Below are 18,297 nucleotides of genomic sequence, written 5' to 3'. Positions count from 1 at the left end.
AGCGAAACGATTGTAAATCGCCGCCGTTCCTTTTTTTTCGATAATAGCCGCTATCGATAACGAATAAATGCACAAGTCGAATGACTATCGCCGCCGACAACATTTTTCAGCGCGCCGCCAACAAAATAGCTTTGCTTTGTAGTCTAGCACAAAGTAGAGTTACCAAACAGCATATCAATGGTATTGTTATTTTCATTGATGTGGCAATATCATGAATTGATCGTTTGTTCTGGGCCTCAATTCTTGTTCTATGAAAATGTGAAATGAAAACTTTTATAAAGGAAAGAAATGTCAAATGAAAAATTTTATAAAGGAAATATTTTTCATTTCATATTTTCATAGAACAAGAATCCAGCCCCTGTTCTAGTAATGCTATATTCTCATTGGCATTTCAACAAAAAACAAAAATAAAAATGTTAGAATTTAGGCTCAATTACAAAAAAATGTAAAAGTTTGCGACCATGGTAGAACTAAAGGTGGGAATACATAAAGGGCTTATCTGGCTGGCTTAAGTCATGGGCTGGCTTCTTCGGAAATGAACAAGGGAGCCTAGGGCCAAAATCGAACTAAGTCAACCTAAAACTCCTTTGTTCATCTACGAAGAAGCCAGCCGATCACTTAAGCCAGTCAAATATGCGCTTTATGTATTTCCACCATTTCCAACAAATTAAATTTTGTGATAGGGGATATAAAAAGGTGGCGGAACAACGCCATTATATTGCCCATGTTATAAATTTATAGTCAAAAATCGATCTATATATACCTATTAACCTTGTCATTATTGGGGATTTTCCCAAAATGAGGGTATTTTTCCTTATTGGATTCAATATGGACGGCAATTTGTTTAAACCTCAAATGTCCTTCATTGTAAAAATAGTAAAGCAGTAAAAAACGAAGTAAAAGCAATGTCATTTATTTAATATAAAACAATTAACATTCAAATGTTCTCACTTTGTGAAAAAATAAACTGTGGAGATTTACACACATTTTTGGGATTATGGGGAAAAGACCCCGAAAGATACTGGCAACCCTTTTTGCAAAATGACAATGTTTTTGTTGTCGTCTTAAGGTAAAGTGAAGTTAAATTTTTTGCGGTGAAAAGTCGATTTTGTGCAAATAAATTGTAAGCTAAATTTAGATCTGAGGACTCTATTGAAAAATTGAAAAAAAAAAAAACATTTCCAAAATAATTATTTCCCAAAGGAAAATAAAACAAATTTCAATAAAAGTGTGAGTTTGAACATATGATGACGGGCCATAACTAATAAATCTAATCTGTTGACATAGGACACAATAACAACAACAACAAACAATTTTTCATTTCATAAACTTTCATTTGAGTAAGGATATCATAATTTGTTAAAAATTACTTTAATACAAACACATTTTTTATTTCTATATTTATGTATATATACATGTCTGCATCTTCATTAAAATGGGTTGGTGGTTAACATTGGAAAAGTTCATTAACACTGCAATTTCGCATATAAGTACGTGCATCCCATCCCATATTTATGTCGTGTATGTGTGTGTGTGCATAAGGCCCTCTTGGTGAAGGTTAGACAGTCAGTCAGTACACATGAACGAGAAAGTGAGGAGTCAACATTCCAAATAAAGAGTGTCAGGTTGTTTGTGTGGGTCCATATAAGGGAACACGAAGAATTAATATGTTTATTAACTTATCTCTTATCTGAGATCTAAATGTAAGAATACAATATGGCAGTTTATTACACGACGTCATCTTGCCAACACAATTTGCAGAGGCTTAATGTAACTATAATTGCATTTTTATACAAAGTTTAAAAAAACCCCAATTTACCATATAATTTTTCATCAAAACTGATTTAGGTCATTTCCCCTAATAAACCTGAGGTGAAATTATATTGATATGTGGGAGGTGGTTAGCAAGTGGCCAACATGTCGTGTTTTCCAGCACTTTAGGAATATTGAATGAATGAAACCATTAAGTCGCCTTCAAAAGTGGTATTGTATCATCAACACACATAGGTATATGTGTGGAAAGTGAGAGGAAAATCACCATCACAGAAAGTGGTTTTGTCGCCTGGAATTTCTTCTCAGGAAACTACATTTTGAACACAATTTAAACAAGTAAAACGAAAGTTAAGTTCGATTGGGCCAAACGCTCCACTATGAGTAGACTTGACCTATGTCCAAATAGGCTTTCATCAAAATCCTTTGAGTGTGGAAGTTCCTTTGTATTAGGGACCAGAACTTTATTGAATATTGTTTGAGGGGAATTGATCAAACCACACAGAAACCAAAATATCAGATTATAGCTGATTTTAATGATTTTTAATAAATTTCCCCTAAAAGAACATAAATATGAAGCCATACTAAAACCAGTAAAGAAAGTCTCAAAGTCGGGCGGGTCCGACTTTATGATACCTCACACCACTTTGCATATTTAGTAGAGCTTCACATAAAAAATAAAAGTTTTAGCTTGAAAGTTGATAAAGATATGTATCCAAATCTGAACCAATCTCGAAAAAATTTGACAAAGAAATTTCTAAGCTGAACTTGATATATTTCCCTGATTATCCTTGATACGGAGTGCATATTACGGCTGTGGAAAACAAATAAAGCTATAGCTATATTTGAACCGATTTTCACCAAATTTGACATAGTAGTTTCTAGACTCAAATTGGTCGTAAGTGCCAGATCACATTTGGGCAAATATGACACGTTTGGTGCGCAATAAAATACAAATCGGGCGAAGATATATATGGGAGCTATATCCAAATCTGAACCGATCTCGATAAAAGTTAGCAAAGGTATTTCTTAGATGCATTTGAAATAATTCCCCAGAAATCGTTGTTACAGCGTGGAGATTACGGCTGCGGAAAACAAAACTAACAAATTGGATAAACAATACAGGGTGAGATAAAAAAAACTGCAACATTTTTTTTAATTTTATTGAATGAAAGCAAAAAATGTCGGAAATAGCATCAAATTTTACAATAAGTTTAGATTTGTTCGAATTAGTCATCTTTGACACGATTTATGACCTTCAAACGGCCAATGAAATCGTCACACGCCGACCGAATCTTGCTCTATTGTTTTTTGGCCCATTCCTGGCGAAGCGCTTGCTTGAGGTGATCGACACTTTGGTATTTTTTAGTGCCAATATTGCTTTCCAAAATACTCCAGGCACAATAGTCCAACGTTCTGAGTGCGATGGTGCTGAGTCCTTTTGGAATGTCCAAGGTCTGCGACCAAAATGTTTACGTGCCAAAGGCTTTAATACACCGTCTAGAATATTTTTGCGATAATATTCGGCATTTATTCCGATGCCACGGTCGATTAATACGAGCGGAGAGGAACCATCGTCTGTTATGGCGGCCCACACCATCACCATGGCCGGCGTTTGAGTTCTGTTGGCTAACCGAAGGTGCACATTTTCAGCTGACCTCTTTGGCAAGCGCCGATCACACACTCATTTTGTTTGTTTACAAACTGGTATACAACGAATGTTTTCTCATCGAGAAAACCAAATTCGGCAGTTCACCACTTCAGCTCACAAACCATTTTTCGGCCACTGCGCCGCGTGTTTCGATCAAGTTGCTTCTTTACTTTTCGAACCATTTCTGTTGCAAAATGCTTTTGTACGCTTGTAAACAAGTCGGACGAGTGGCTTAGAAATGACAGCAGTCTGAAGTTTTTTGCAGTCTTATCATCTCACCCTGTATGTTATTCAGTAGTTGGGATATAGAAACTTCACAGATTTGATAAAAGCATATCATGGCTTGGCAAGCCTTCATATAACTATATATTTCTGTCTCTTCTTTTTTCTCAATTTACATCTTTCTTACCATCACTGATTCTTCCTACGATGAACACAATGGACCAATGGTCTCCGAGTGAAGCAGCTGCCGACTCCAGTATAGCTGCGCATCCTGTAACCTAACCTATAATCTAAATGCTACTCACTTCTCCCCCCTTCCACAGCAACTTGCTTCGTAGTAGCTTTCCTCCAATAATGTCATAAAACTTTGCTGTGATGATAGTCCATTATTATTTCATTATTGGCATGCAATGTGGACATTAAACAAAAAACAACATTTTAAAATTAAACAAACCTTAGTTTTCGTGGAATTTCTTCATCGACATATCCCTTTCAAAATCCCCGTGAAATATGAATAAGTAATACATCATACATGCGTGCTGTGAGCAATGGGTTATTCCAACAGGGAATTGTTTATCTTCATATTCTCATATTTGTCTTGTTTTAAAGCAATACAAAGTTTGGAATATTCAAACACAAGGACATTTACGTCATATAAACGTACACACCGCTATACCCTGGACATCAATTCAACTGCTTGTGATTAAATTGTTCATTTTTATATTTGACATGCAGGACAGTCTGCCTACCCATCAATCTCCTATTACTGACCAACAGTGTCACAAAGAAAATGGTCATGCTTCTGTCATCGTCACAAACTATACAGATATGAAGAGCATTTTCAACGCTATTTTTAGGGAGTTGATTGTTCAGCAATTATTTGAGAATATTTTTCAAAGAACTTACTGCGATATTAGCGTGAAGGTTTAAATATATTTTAATGAATATTTATAAATATTGTTAAGGATTATAGGAGACAACAAAACATGAATATTAAAGGATAGTCTTTGAAAAAGCTATTAAAATTTTAAACGTTGTTTATTTTAAGATCTGTTATGGTGGATCTGTTAAGGCGTATAATTGAAGAATATTCTTCAAAAAATTTTAGAGGTTTAAATGTGGATTTTTGTATTATTATTATTATTATTATTGTTGACAATCTGATTAAAATCGTGGAGTTTAAAATAAATTTTTTCGAGGGCGAAATTCATACTACAGGTTGAGAAAAAAAAACTACAACAAAATCAAACGCCATAATTTGTACATTTTTTTTTTTAAATTTTATTGAATGAAAGCAAAAAATTTCGGAAATAGCTTCAAATTTTAGAATATGTTTAGATTTTTTCGATTTGATCACCTTTGGCACGAATTATGGTCTTCACGGCCAATGAAACCGTCACACGCTGCCCGAATGTGGCTCTGCGGTATTTTGGCCCATTCCCGGCGAAGCGCTTTGCTTGAGGTGATCGACACGTAGGTATTTTTTAGTGTCAACCTTGCTTTTCAAAATACTCCAGACACAATAGTCCAATGGATTGGTATCCGGAGATTTTAGTGGCAATTATGAGCTGGAAAGGAAGCGAGATTCCTCATTTTGTAAACATTGTTGGGTGGAGCGTGCTGAGTGCGATGGTACTGAGACCTGTTTAAATGTCGAAGGTCTGCGGACAAAATGTTTGCGTGCCAAGGCTTGAATACACCCTTTGAATAACCCTCATATAACGGAATATCGAAGGTCTGCGGACAAAATGTTTGCGTGCCCAAGGCTTGAATACACCCTTCGAATAACCCTCATATAACGCCACCTCCCGATATTGGTTATTTTCATGATTTTTGTCACAATTTTACACGGATTTGTCTATTAATTGGTATTTGTTGGTAATAATAGGTTCTAGCTCGGGCTATCCAAACATTTTTACTGGTATTCGTACACGACGAACCAAGACACTCCTATATAAAAATGTTTTCTTTATCCAATGGTGGAGGGTATTAAAAGTTCGGCCCCAGAAGCGTAAATTTTGCTTATTTACGTTCCCGCTAAGATAGAAATGGGCATCATCGCTTATGATTATTTTTGATGAAAAATCATCTTCTTCTTGGTTGTGATTAAGGATGGCTAACATTAGGAGCCAATCATAAATTTATGATAGGAGGATTACTTTTGCGCCACCTTGTATATGTCGATAGTGAAACTCACTGCCCTCAAAGCTGTCAAGTGCCATTAAATCGAGAGCCATTTTTGACTGCAAGAAAACATCGACCTGAAATACGTGGATTCATTAAGAATTGCTGGGATTCAGCATGTTGCCAACAAAGTGGGGAATGAAGCGGCTGATGTGTTAGCTCAAGGCGGATCCCAGTCGATTAATAAGTCTGTTAAACCATCAACAAGCAATTATATCAACTGCCTCCAAAAAAGCGTAGTTGACTAAGATGACACTTGGAAATCGGCCGATAATCTCGAGAAGAACAAGTACCCTTTTAACACTTTGTAGGTCTGATCTAAGAATCACAGCAGGCACATCGACTGGCCACTGAAGTATCAGATATCTTACCTTAAGGCTACTATGTGAAGATGAAGAAGTGGTAGAGAGCATTGAACCCCAGATGTCCAACGTTATCTAACAAGGGGCAAAGACTATTTGGCAGGTGAAATATCGAAACTCGAAAATTGTCCTTCATTTCTGCCACTGAAAATTGTCTATGGGGTTCTGTCGAAAGGAGACAGCAGGCAGTACTATTTGGTTTGAGCCAATTTCCCTTAGGACCCCGTTCGATTTTTCTTACAATATTCGTCTGTAATCTTAGAGTACAGGGTGAGATGAAAAACTGCAACCAACTTCAGGCTGATGTCATTTCTAAACCACTCGTCCGACAGCTGTTAAAATTATTCCAGTTACAGCTCGTTATATTGTTTACAAGCGTACAAAAGCATTTTGGTGAGAATTTTATTCGTGATGGAGTTCAATTTGGCTGGAAAACCACAAGTGGCTATCGTTAGAGCACTCCAGCATTTAAATGTGAATAAATTTTTTGTGTCTCGTACCACCCCTTGTTCCCGTGATACTGGTAGCGTAGCCCGACGTCAAGGAAGTGGACAGAAGAAAACAGCAACATCAGCAGAAAATTTTGTTGGAAAAAAATCAATTTCGCCAAATTCGAAAACCCATTTTCAGCTGACCTCTTTGGTAAGTAAACAAAATGATCGTGTTTACTTGACAAAGAGGTCAGCTGAAAATGTGCACCTTCGGTTGGCCACCAGAACTCGGCCGCTCGTATTAATAGACCGTGGCATCAGAATAAATGCCGAATATTATCGCGAAAATATTCTAGAGGGTGTATTAAAGCCTTTGGCCGCAGACCTTGGACATTCCAACAGGACTCAGCACGCGCCACCCAAGAATGTTTACAAAATGGGTTCCTCGCTTCATTTCCAGCACACAATGGCCACCAAAATCTGCGGCTATCAATCCGTTGGACTATTGTGTCTGGAGTATTTTGGAAAGCATGGTTGGCACTAAAAAATACCAATCACCTCGATCACCTCAAACAAGCGCTTCGACGGCAGCTTGTGACGGTTTCATTGGCCGTTTGAAGGTCATAATTCATGCCAAAGGTGACCAATTCGAACAAATCTAAACTTATTCTTAAATTTGATGCTATTTCCGACAGTTTTTGCCTTCATTCAATAAAATTTAAAAAAAAAATTAAAAATTATGGAGTTTGACTTTGTTGAATTTTTTTTTATCTCACGCTGTATATAATTGTGGGGTCAATATTATATATTTCGAGATGTTATTAAATTACAATTACTTTCATATATCAACTCCCATAGAACACGACTGGAACGGGCAACGTGAGTTCCTAACCAGTCTCAACCATGTTTTGCTTTTCCATGTCCATGTCTAGCCAAAACCCTCACCCCCCACAGTCATCAACATTGTGTGTGTGCAACAACCTAACCTTGTTAATACAAATGGCCATTTAACGCAAAATTAAATGACACAAAATCTTCAAAATAGTTAACAGCTAAGCTCAGCCAAAGGTAGCAACGACTTGTGCATGGAAAATATAATAATAACAATAATAAAAGTGAATTAGCGCATAGCCAGAAGTAAAAAAAAAAAAACAAAACAAAGAAAAAACGCTAGAAGCATAGCAACAATATATCTAAAGTAAAAAGAAGTAAATTCTAGCGCACACATTTCGCGGCAACTACAACCGGCAAATCTTGGTAAAAACAAACTACTACTACCACAACAACAACAGCGGCGGCAGAAAACCAACAAAGTAGTAAGGCCAGGCAATCAATTGTAAGGCTAGTCAGCCAGCCAAGCTACTGTTTTACAAACCTTTTGCATTTTAGTCATTTGAGAAACTTTGAAACGAAAAGAAACCAAAAAAAAAAGAGGCAATACTCAAAACAACTTGTAATACCTGTGAAATTTATAAATAACTGACAGGTGGAAAATAAAACGACAAGGCAAATCATCTGCAACACCCAACAAAAAATTTTGTTGGAAAAAAATCAATTTCGCAAGATTCAAAAACCAATTTTCCAGTTTGAAAAAAACTCGACACATTTGATTTCCATTGAATTGAAATTCGTTGTATTTTTTGTCATATACACCTTGGCCAGCACCTCCTTTCAAAGTCGACACAAATAAATCCAACCAAATGCCCTACATAATAATTCGTGGTAATTTAGCCTCCTATAGCCATAAATATCCATGGCGTGTTCTAGTATCAGGATTAAAAGGTAAGCAAGCAATGGCAAATTTTTAATAACAGCATTGTTGTCAAAATAGTTTCCTGTCTTTTTTTTTTCTTCAATGTTTTATAGATTGGTCCACTTCTTTTTTCACAAGAAAAATGCACACTTTCCTAGACAATTTTTAGTTGGAATTTTTCTGCACGCCATAGTTTATTAAATTTTAAATTCACATTTAAAATTGAATTAAGATTTGAATATGTGTAAGATTGTTTTTTTTTTATATTTATAATTAAGATTTAAGATTTTGAAATGTGTTCACACATTATGTGGACTGTTAATATCCACAAATATGTCTGTTTCATCTTTATCATACCTCATTGTCCGAAAAAATGTGAAGAAGATATCATGTCCATATTATTTTTTAAGGAAATTTTAGTTTTAGTAAAATATTAAATAAAGATGCAAAGAATCGCCACATTCTTGACTATACTAAAAAATGGAACTACATTAAATATTTTGGAAACCTTTAAAATAGCAAAAATCTGGAGGTTATTTTTTGAAGTATATAGCATATATATATAAATAAAAATATGCATTGATCGACATGGTTTATTTTGGCCAAAAACTATTTTAACTTTTTTATACCCTACACCACATAGTGGTAAGGGTATTATGTCTTTGTGCATTTGTTTGTAACATGGAGAAGGAAGCGAAATAGGCCCACAGCTAATTTTGTGGATTTTTATAGAATTACTTTCTTTGTCGATTTTTAACGAAATTGGTCAGAATCGGTTCAAATTTAGATATAGCTCCCATATATATATCTTCCACCGATTTCGAGTTAATTGTGCACCAAATAGCCAATATCAGTCCAAATATTTGGTACATCCGACCGAATTCAGTCTAGAAGCAAGTACATCAAGTTCGGAGAAAATCGCTTCAGATATAGTTATAGCTCCTATATATATGTTTTATCCGATTTTGTGTTTAAGTTCCTCAAATTCGTAAAATGCTCGATACAAGAATAATATTTGGTAGTAGATATCAGATGCAGCCCTGAAATAGCTGTTTTAAATTTAATCGAAATCGGTTCAAATTTGGATATAGCTCCCATATATATCTTTGGCCGATGTTGAGTTAATTGTGCACCAAATAACAAATATCAGTCCAAATGATTCGGTACATCCGACCGAATTCAGTCTAGAAGCAAGTACATAAAGTTTGGAGGGAATCGGTTCAGATATAGCTATAGCTCGCATATATATGTTTCATCCGATTTGGTGTTTAAGTCCCTTATATTTGTAATATGCACTTCACAGGAATGATATTTGGTACCACATATCAGATACAGCCCAGAAATAGCTGTTTTAAATTTTATCGAAATCGGTTCAGATTTGGATATAGCTGTCATATATTTTCAGATTTCAGGTTAATTGTGCAATAAATGACTAATATTAGTCCAAATGGGGTGTATTTTTGCACTTCCAACGGAATTTAGGCATGAAGCAAGTATTTAAAATTTGCTCCCATATATGTTTCTTCCGATTTGGTGTTTAAATGTCCCACTTTCGGAATATGCACTCTATAATAATGATATTTTGTACCTCATTAAAAACGTTAATTCGTTTGTCAAACTCTGTTGGGTCCCTGGACATTGCAACATATCTGGCAATGAATCGGCTGATGAATTGGCCAGGTGCGGATCTGAGTCAGTAGGTCTAGAGATTGAGAGCTCAGTGAAGCCACCCCTATGTCACTTCTTCCAAGTACTGCATAAGCATTATCTTGGGAAATTTCAGCAAAACTGGCTAACTGGAAGGGAATGTAATGTCTCCAAGAAGATCTGGGGGGTAAACTCCGAAAGGAGGTCAAGGTCACTTATATCCATGACGAAGCTGGACTTGAAGCTTGTGGTGGGTCTAATTACAGAACACTACAACATGAAGGCCATGACATCCAAATGGGGGGTGACGATACTGAATACTGCAAGCTTTGTCAGGACGAGGAAGAAACTGAGACGGCAGAGCACTTACTCTGCCACTACCCAACTCTTATAGGAGCGAGAAAAAGGCGACTGGGTAAGCAAATTCTGCCTCTCCGACAGCAGTCATTTTTCAGTTAGCCAGAAGACTAAAATGGCTAAAGACGACACGTTAACACACTTTTTATTTCTTCACTTTTCGCTATTCATTCCTTTTCTTCTCTCTATTCTATTCTCGTATTTTCCTAATTAGGACGAACACAGTGGACCGAGTGGAGTGGCTGTTTTTCTTACAACCTCGCCTTCTTACACCTAAATCATTGATATCTCATAGAGCTCAAAAATGCCCAATATAAACCTTTTTTACGTGAGCTCTGATAAATATGCATAGTGCTGTAGGTTAGCCCGACTTTTGACCTTTTCTTACTTGGTTTAAATATTTATTCGGCGTAAATTTACCCACAGACAACCGAAAATGCCATATTTCACTCAATTTGATGGGAAATTGGGACCAAAATCTTAAAAATACCTAAATACCCTTACCTTGCTACCCTTATATATTTTTTTATATTTTTATGAATACATACGTGTAGGATAAAAAAGCTGAAACTAAGACAAGCGCCTCTTTAGCAAGTGAACACGATCATTTTGTTTGTTTACAAACTGCTGGACAACGAATGTTTTCTCATCGGAGAAAACCAAATTCGGCAGTTCACCACTTTCGGTCAAGCGAAACAACTCTTTAGATCTTTTGTGTCTATTTTCTTTGTGTAGCGGTTTAAGTTCCTGCACTTTTTGCAATTTCAATGGTCACCCCGAGCTCATATTTCAATATTTGCCGAATGGAATATTGCGATATGTTAAGCTCACGGGCCATTTTTCGACCACTGTAACGCGGGTTTCGATCAAGTCGCTTCTTTACTTTTCGAACCATTTCTGCCGATGTTGCTGTTTTCTTCCGTCCATTTCCTTGACGTCGATTTAATCCAAAGATACCTAGGGTCTAAAACCTTATTTCGATGTATAAAATGATATATACCCTCTCTAGCCATATGGCTGAGGGTATACCGATGAAAAGGAGCTGCACATTTTATTAAAAGAAACAGCCTTTCTGACCCATATTGGATTTTTAACGGATTATAACATATCAAAACTTAATTCTATATTGGATCTTTTACGATAATTCCCATAGACCTAGTAAAATATTCCATTCCTAACTTTATGATTCCCTACAATATTTGCTTTCTCTCCATTAAAAATGCAAATGTTTACAAACAAAAAAAGCAAAAAAAAGATTGAAATAAAAACACAAAATACAAATATTTACAAAACAATGCGTCATCGTCCGCACTGCAACAACAACGCCAACATCACTCGCCCACCCCACTCACAAAAGTTTAATGACATATCTACCTATTTTGTGTTTTGTTGGCTTTTTATTAAGCATACATTTATACGCTCAACAGCAGAGAAAAAAAAAAACTTGAAACACTGTCAACTTTATTTGGACTCCTTGCTGCCCCTAAGACCCCTTCTCCATGATGGTATCAGTAGTAGTCGATTTGGCTTTAGAATTTACTTTTATATCATCTCTACTCGCCGGTCAATTGCTATGACACACCGCACAATACCATAACTACTATTTTCGCTAGTGCGAGAGAAAAAAAATTATGGAGAGGGAGCGAGATATTTGTTGGACAGTGGAGCGGACAATTGGAAAGAAAAATGTTAATTTTATGAGTCATATTTAAATGAAGTAAAGAGTTTGGAAAAAAGGTATTGATCTGGAGGAAGATTACGCATGTTGGGGGTTGAAAAGTGAAAAGAAAAACATAGAAAATGGTTTAGTGATTTCATATCTTCCCTTTAAGACTTCAGCTGTTCAAATCATTCACTAATCGTCTCACCATCTTTTCAGATTGTTTCAAACCATTAAATAAAATAAATGAAAACTGCACAACTGAGCAGATTTTAATAAACCTCCCGTGATAAGGTGCAGATTATATCTCGGTAATTTGGAACCTACGACACAGATGAAGTTCTCTATAACGATAGAGAAGACCTTCTTTTTTGAAATCTTTGTGACGACCAGCGGCCCAAAAATCTAACTTAACTGATTTGACTTGCGAGCAGACGTTCTTCAAATCTCTTGATGATCAGCATCTATGACTGCATCAGTATGAATAATTATTATACACGCATCATAGCCCCGTTGATCTAGATTTTTATACAGTTAATATATTCATGATCAGGGTAATATTCTATTATCTATCTATAATAAATTATTATCTCATTTTTATACCCTCCACCATAGCATGTAGGGTATATTAAGTTTGTCATTCCGTTTGTAACACCTCGAAATATACATTTTAGACCCCACAAAGTACATACATTTTTGATCAGCGTAAAATTGTATGTCGATTTAGCGATGTACGTCCGTATGTGCGTCTGTGAAAATCGCTCTAGCCTTTTGATTGAAATGAATTAGGTTGATAAAATTTTACTCAAATGTATATTATGTCTGCAGGACTTTTGGTATTGAATGTGCCTAGGTCTACGTTTTGGTATAGCCCCCACATAACGGTACCTCCCGATATTCGGTAGTTTGATGATTTTAGCCACATTATTCACCAGAATTCTTTCAAATTTGGTATTTGAAGTTCGTAGTGGATGCTACAGCCTAAGACAAAAAATTGTCTGTACAGGTTGACGTTTTCATACAGCCTCCATACAACGGCACCTCCCGATATTCCGTATTTTAATGTTTTTAACGACATTATTCAAATTTGCCATTTGAAGTTTGTAATGCATACTACAGCCTATGACAGAAAATTCTCTGTGCAGGTGCACGTTTTCGTATAGTCTCCATACAACGGCACCTCCCGATATTCCGTATTTTAATGATTTTAGCGACATTATTCACCGGAATTGTTTCAAATTTGGTATTTGAAGTTCGTAAAGAATACTACAGCCTAAGACAGAAAATTGTCTGCACGTATTCGTATAGCCCCCATATAACGGTACCTCCCCATATTCGGTATTTCGATGATTTTAGCGACATTATTCACCGGATTTATATCAAATTTGGTATTTGAAGTTCGTAATGGATACTACAGCCTAAGACAGAAAATTGTCTGTGCAGGTCCACTTCTTCGTATAGCCCCCATATAATGGTACCCCCCATATTCGGTATTTTGATGATTTCAGCGACATTATTCACCGGATTTATATCAAATTTGGTATTTGAAGTTCGTAATGGATACTACAGCCCATGACAGAATATTGTCTGTGCAGGTCCACGTTTTGGTATATACCTCCCGATATTCGGTATTTCAATGATTTTAGTCACATTATTAGCCGGTTTTATTTCAAATTAAGTATTTGAAATTCGTAATGCATACTACACACTAATACAGGAAATTGTCTGTACAGGTCCACGTCTTCGTATAGCCCCCATATAATGGTACCTCCCGATAGTATTAATGATTTTAGCGACATTATTCACCGGAATTGTATCAAATTTGGTATTTCAAGATCGTAATGGATGCTACAGCCTAAGACATACAATTGTCTGTGCAGGTCCACGTCTTCGTATAGCCCCCACATTACGTTACCTCCCGATATTCGGTATTTCAATGATTTTAGCCACATTATTCACCGGAATTGTTTCAAATTTGGCATTTGAAGTTTGTAATGCATACTACAGTCTAAGACAGAAAATTGTCTGTGCAGGTCTACGTATTCGTATAGCCCCCATATAACGGTACCTCCCCATATTCGGTATTTTGATGATTTTAGCGACATTATTCACCGGATTTATATCAAATTTGGTATTTGAAGTTCGTAATGGATACTACAGCCTAAGACAGAAAATTGTCTGTGCAGGTCCACGTTGTGGTATATTCCCCATATAACTGTACCTCCCGATATTCGGGATTTTGATGATTTTAGCGGCATTATTTACCGAATTTTATTTCAAGTTTAGCATTTGAATGGCTTAGACAAAAGTTGTCTATGCAGGTCCACGTCATTTTTATAAACCCTAATATAACGGCTACATTCTGTATTTTTAATTTTTGAAAAGAATTTTTAACGGATTTTATTTTTGCAAAAATTACCAAGTTCGTTCCAAATGGTGAGACCCTCCAAATGGTGAGTTTGGTCTTATTCCTGGGTATTCGACCATCCTACGAGCGTCTGCAGATGTGATGATATAAGAAACAAACAAATCACCCGGTTTCCATATATTAACCGTCGGGAAAGGCACATAAAGCGCCGCTAAGGTGGCACTTTTACACTTTCCCCTTTAACGTACAAAGTCACTGGATTCTGACTTAAAAAAACATTTTAAGATAAAAAAACATTTTATTTATTTCACAACGAAAGGAATAAAAATGGTGAAATTAAAACTTACCCTTCAAATTATTTGCATGCAGATTAAATTTTCTTTTTTTCAGTTCTTTTCCCATGCATCAAACAGTTTAATTCCGTTTTTAATCCCACTGTATTTTAGCATAGCATGACACAACAACTCTACTTGCTACTAGAATATTTCATTTGTACACTCTCTCCCTACTACGTTTATTTTTTTCTTCTCGATACATTCGGCATTTTATCGTTAAACGTTGCCTAGCAAACACCACGGAATTAAATCGCAAAGCCAAAATTCTAAGTTATCTGATTAACACCACTCACAGTTGCTGCTGGTACTTGTAGTTATTTTTGTTTGCCTTTTTTTGTTAGTTTTATATAACCTTATTACGAAAAAAGAAAACATTTTGTAATTTTGTGTTAATTGTAGCGAATTTTGTTATCTTTATTTAATAATAATAACAATAATTATCATTCTCATAATTCTATTAAGTCACAATATATCAATAATAACTTTCAATTTCCATTTCGTTACAATTTCAGCCCCAGACATTGAACAATTGAATAAATTTTCATGTGGTGGTCTAGTGGATGAGACAACTATTGTTTATTTGGTACATCCTTGTCACATACTGTCCGCTCTAGAGGTAATGTATTGAATATGCACATATATATAGACACAAATAATTTGCATAGTAATATTAATGAGATTTTCTCTCCATATAATCTAAATCGGGGTTTTTTTCTGCATAATTTGATTTGTACACACAAGTTATTTTCAAGAAAAAACGAAGAGGGAAAAAAGATTTGAATCGAAATTTTTCCAAAAATCATGAATCAATCATATTTGCAAATGTAAAGACATTTATTATGGAGGACTTTTTAGAGCATTCCAGGGAAAGCTTTTAAATCGACATTATAATCTCCTCGAATATTTCATTCAGTACAGTCATTGAAATTAATGCTGCAGCGAATTTTTGTTTCACGGCATTTGGATTAGGGTTGCGAGCAATTTTGCTGGAGTCGAAGGGAATTCCAAAAAAGCTTTCAAATCGACATTATAATCTCCCTGAGTATGTCATTCAATACAGTCGTTGAAATTAATGCTGCAGCGAAATTTTATTCACGGCATTTGGATTAGGGTTGCGAGCAATTTTGCTGCAGTCGAAGGCGGAGACGTGAACAAATTTCGACTCATTTTTATATCCTCACTCTTATGGCTACAGAGGGTATATATCATGCACCAAAAAAATCCACCAAGCGAGATGATAATGTAAATGATGATAGTAAACTACTCTCTAAGGACTTCGTATGAAGATCCACACAACTTCTCATTGATATCTGTTTTTAAAAAATTTCGTAGATTTTCTCTTGAATATCTGTGGATTTTTAGAGGATATGTAGATAGAAGATATAAAGATTATTTCGTAACACTACAAAAATTCTCAATTCTTCTGTGAAAAACCAGTAAGGAAAAATCAAAAGTTGGGCGGAACCAATGATACCCTACACTAGTATGCATATTTAGTAGAGCTCCCGTACAAAAGAATTTATTTCAAGTAGATCATACCACCTATCAACATTTGGCTTTTGAGCAGTTACAGTTTGCTATAGAGTGCATGATATCACTTGGAGAAGGATTATATTAGAAATATATATATATATATATATCGGAGCCGAGTGCACAAAATGGAAACCTACGTCCCGAAATTCACTCTATTTGGGCTGATATTAGCCATTATTTCCACAATAAACCTGAAATTGGATTCAGGATATATATGAGAGCTATATCCAAATCTTAACTGTTCTCGATAAAATTTGGCAGAGGTATTTCCGAGCTCTATAAAGTATCTGGTAACAAATAACATTGTTGTCGAATGCATATTACGAAATTGAGGGCCTTAAACACAAAATCGGATGAAACTTATATATGGGAGCTATAGCTATATCTGAAACGATTTTCTCCGAATTCGATGTACATGCTTCTAGACTGAATTCAGTCGGATGTACCAAAATTCAGGACTTTTGGACTGATATTGGTCAATTGTGCACCAAAATTAACCCGAAATTAGTTGAAGATATATATGGGAGCTATATCCAAATCTGAACCGATCTTCATAAAAGTTGGCAGAGGTATTTCTGGGCTGTATCTGATAACTGGTACCAAATATCATTGTTCTCGAATGGGTATTACGATTGTGAGGGACTTAAACACAAAATCAGATGAAACATATATATATGGGAGCTATAGCTATATCTGAACCGATTTACATCAAATTTGATGTACTGGTTTATAGTATGAATTCAGTCGTACATGCCAAGAATCAGTCCATTTGGGTTGATATTAGCCATTTGGTGCACAATAAACCTGATATCGGATAAAGATATATATGGGAGCTATATCCTAATCTGAAGCGATCTCGATAAGATTTGGCAGAGTTATTTCTGGGCGGTACCTGATGTCTGGTACAAAATATCATACTTCTTGAGTGCATATTACTCATGTGAAGGACTTAAAACCCCAAATCGGATGAAACATATATATGGGAGCTATAGCTATATCTGAACCGATTTTCTCTAAATTTGATTTCTTTGCTTCTAGACTGAATTCAGTGGGATGTACTAAAATACAGGTTATTTGGATTTATATTAGCCATTTGGTGTACAATTAACCCCAAATCGTTTGAAGATATGTGGGAGCTATATCTAAATCTGATCCGATTATCACCAATTCCGTTTCGTCCTTGGGCCAAACAAATTTTGTTTGCAAAATTCCATCTCATTCGGATAATAAATGCGACCTGCATTTTGTTCACAAGAACACATGGACGGACAGCAGACGGGCTGACATGCATAAATCGACTCAGAAAGTAATTCCATTAAGATCCTCCAAAGTAACTGTGGGTTTATCTCGCTTCCTTCTCCATGAAACAAACGAATTCACAAAGACATAATACCCTTACCACTATATGGTGTAGGGTATAAATATAGTGTATGAAGTCCTCACGAATATCTTTAGTTCTTTTACAATCATCTCACTATCAAAATTCCCTTGAGTGTCTCAAGAATAATTATAATCTCCATTTCTATTTCTTTTTATTTTTCAGATTTTAGGTTTTCGCGTTGTGGCCTCTTCATCGACAGCCGTTAAGCAAGACTACAACGAGTATATGTGGACAATGCGCAAAGAGTTTGCCGAACCGGAGCCATTAGAAACAGAATCAGTTGTAAGGGAAAATCTCTCAAATATTGGAAGGGAAGCGGCCAGTTTAGGCAATTATCAAAAAGTGCATTCGCCCGAATAAATTCAATTCGGTTCAACATTTGTTGTGTTGTTAGTAATATTTCAAACAAACAAAAAACACCTACCCCGCCTTTCCCCTTTTTTTGTAACATTCTATTCGTTTAGACTCCAAAGCCAAGTTTTTTTTTTTAAAAGAAACTAAAAACCAGATAAAAAATAGGGAAAAGAAACAGCCACAACAAAACTATTTGAGAAATTTACACTTCAATACCATAACAAGTTGAAAAAAAAAACATTTAGAAAAACACGGCTTTAAGGCCCGTATTGTAAAAGTATATATAAAG

General features: G+C 35.7%; 1 protein-coding gene and 1 long non-coding RNA gene across 3 annotated transcripts; both read left to right on the top strand.

Annotated features, from left to right (window-relative positions):
* Positions 1–1,062: 1,062 nt before the first annotated feature.
* On the top strand, positions 1,063–7,788 carry LOC131803861 (uncharacterized). The gene is made up of 3 exons (XR_009342804.1): positions 1,063–1,123; positions 1,288–1,340; positions 7,666–7,788. It is a non-coding gene; the product is annotated as an uncharacterized LOC131803861 (long non-coding RNA).
* A 221-nt stretch (positions 7,789–8,009) lies between these two features.
* On the top strand, positions 8,010–18,293 carry LOC101898503 (uncharacterized). Of its 2 annotated transcripts, XM_059125649.1 has the most exons (4): positions 8,010–8,402; positions 15,253–15,356; positions 17,817–17,936; positions 18,149–18,293. In XM_059125649.1, exons 1-4 carry the CDS (start codon positions 8,321–8,323, stop codon positions 18,164–18,166), a joined length of 324 nt encoding a protein of 107 aa, XP_058981632.1. In that variant the 5' UTR covers positions 8,010–8,320; the 3' UTR covers positions 18,167–18,293. The 2 variants fall into 2 exon arrangements, with proteins under 2 accessions (XP_058981632.1, XP_011293711.1); XM_011295409.3 differs by lacking the exon at positions 18,149–18,293 and having other exon boundaries at positions 17,817–18,138.
* Positions 18,294–18,297: the final 4 nt, after the last annotated feature.

Source organism: Musca domestica, unplaced genomic scaffold (assembly GCF_030504385.1).
Source record: "Musca domestica strain aabys unplaced genomic scaffold, Musca_domestica.polishedcontigs.V.1.1 34, whole genome shotgun sequence".
NCBI classification, from domain to species: Eukaryota; Metazoa; Arthropoda; class Insecta; order Diptera; family Muscidae; genus Musca; species Musca domestica.
The sequence above is the reverse complement of the archived record's forward strand: the minus strand, read 5'-3'. Positions and strand labels throughout refer to the sequence as shown.

What these genes read in the sequence shown, in the direction of transcription:
- LOC101898503 (XM_011295409.3), top strand. Translation starts at nt 8,321, where the DNA reads ATGCCCTACATAATAATTCGTGGTAATTTAGCCTCCTATAGCCATAAA. An exon ending in TCTAGTATCAGGATTAAAAG is followed by an intron (nt 8,403 to 15,252) that starts GTAAGCAAGCAA and finishes TTACAATTTCAG; the next exon opens with CCCCAGACATTGAACAATTG. An exon ending in ACATACTGTCCGCTCTAGAG is followed by an intron (nt 15,357 to 17,816) that starts GTAATGTATTGA and finishes TTTATTTTTCAG; the next exon opens with ATTTTAGGTTTTCGCGTTGT.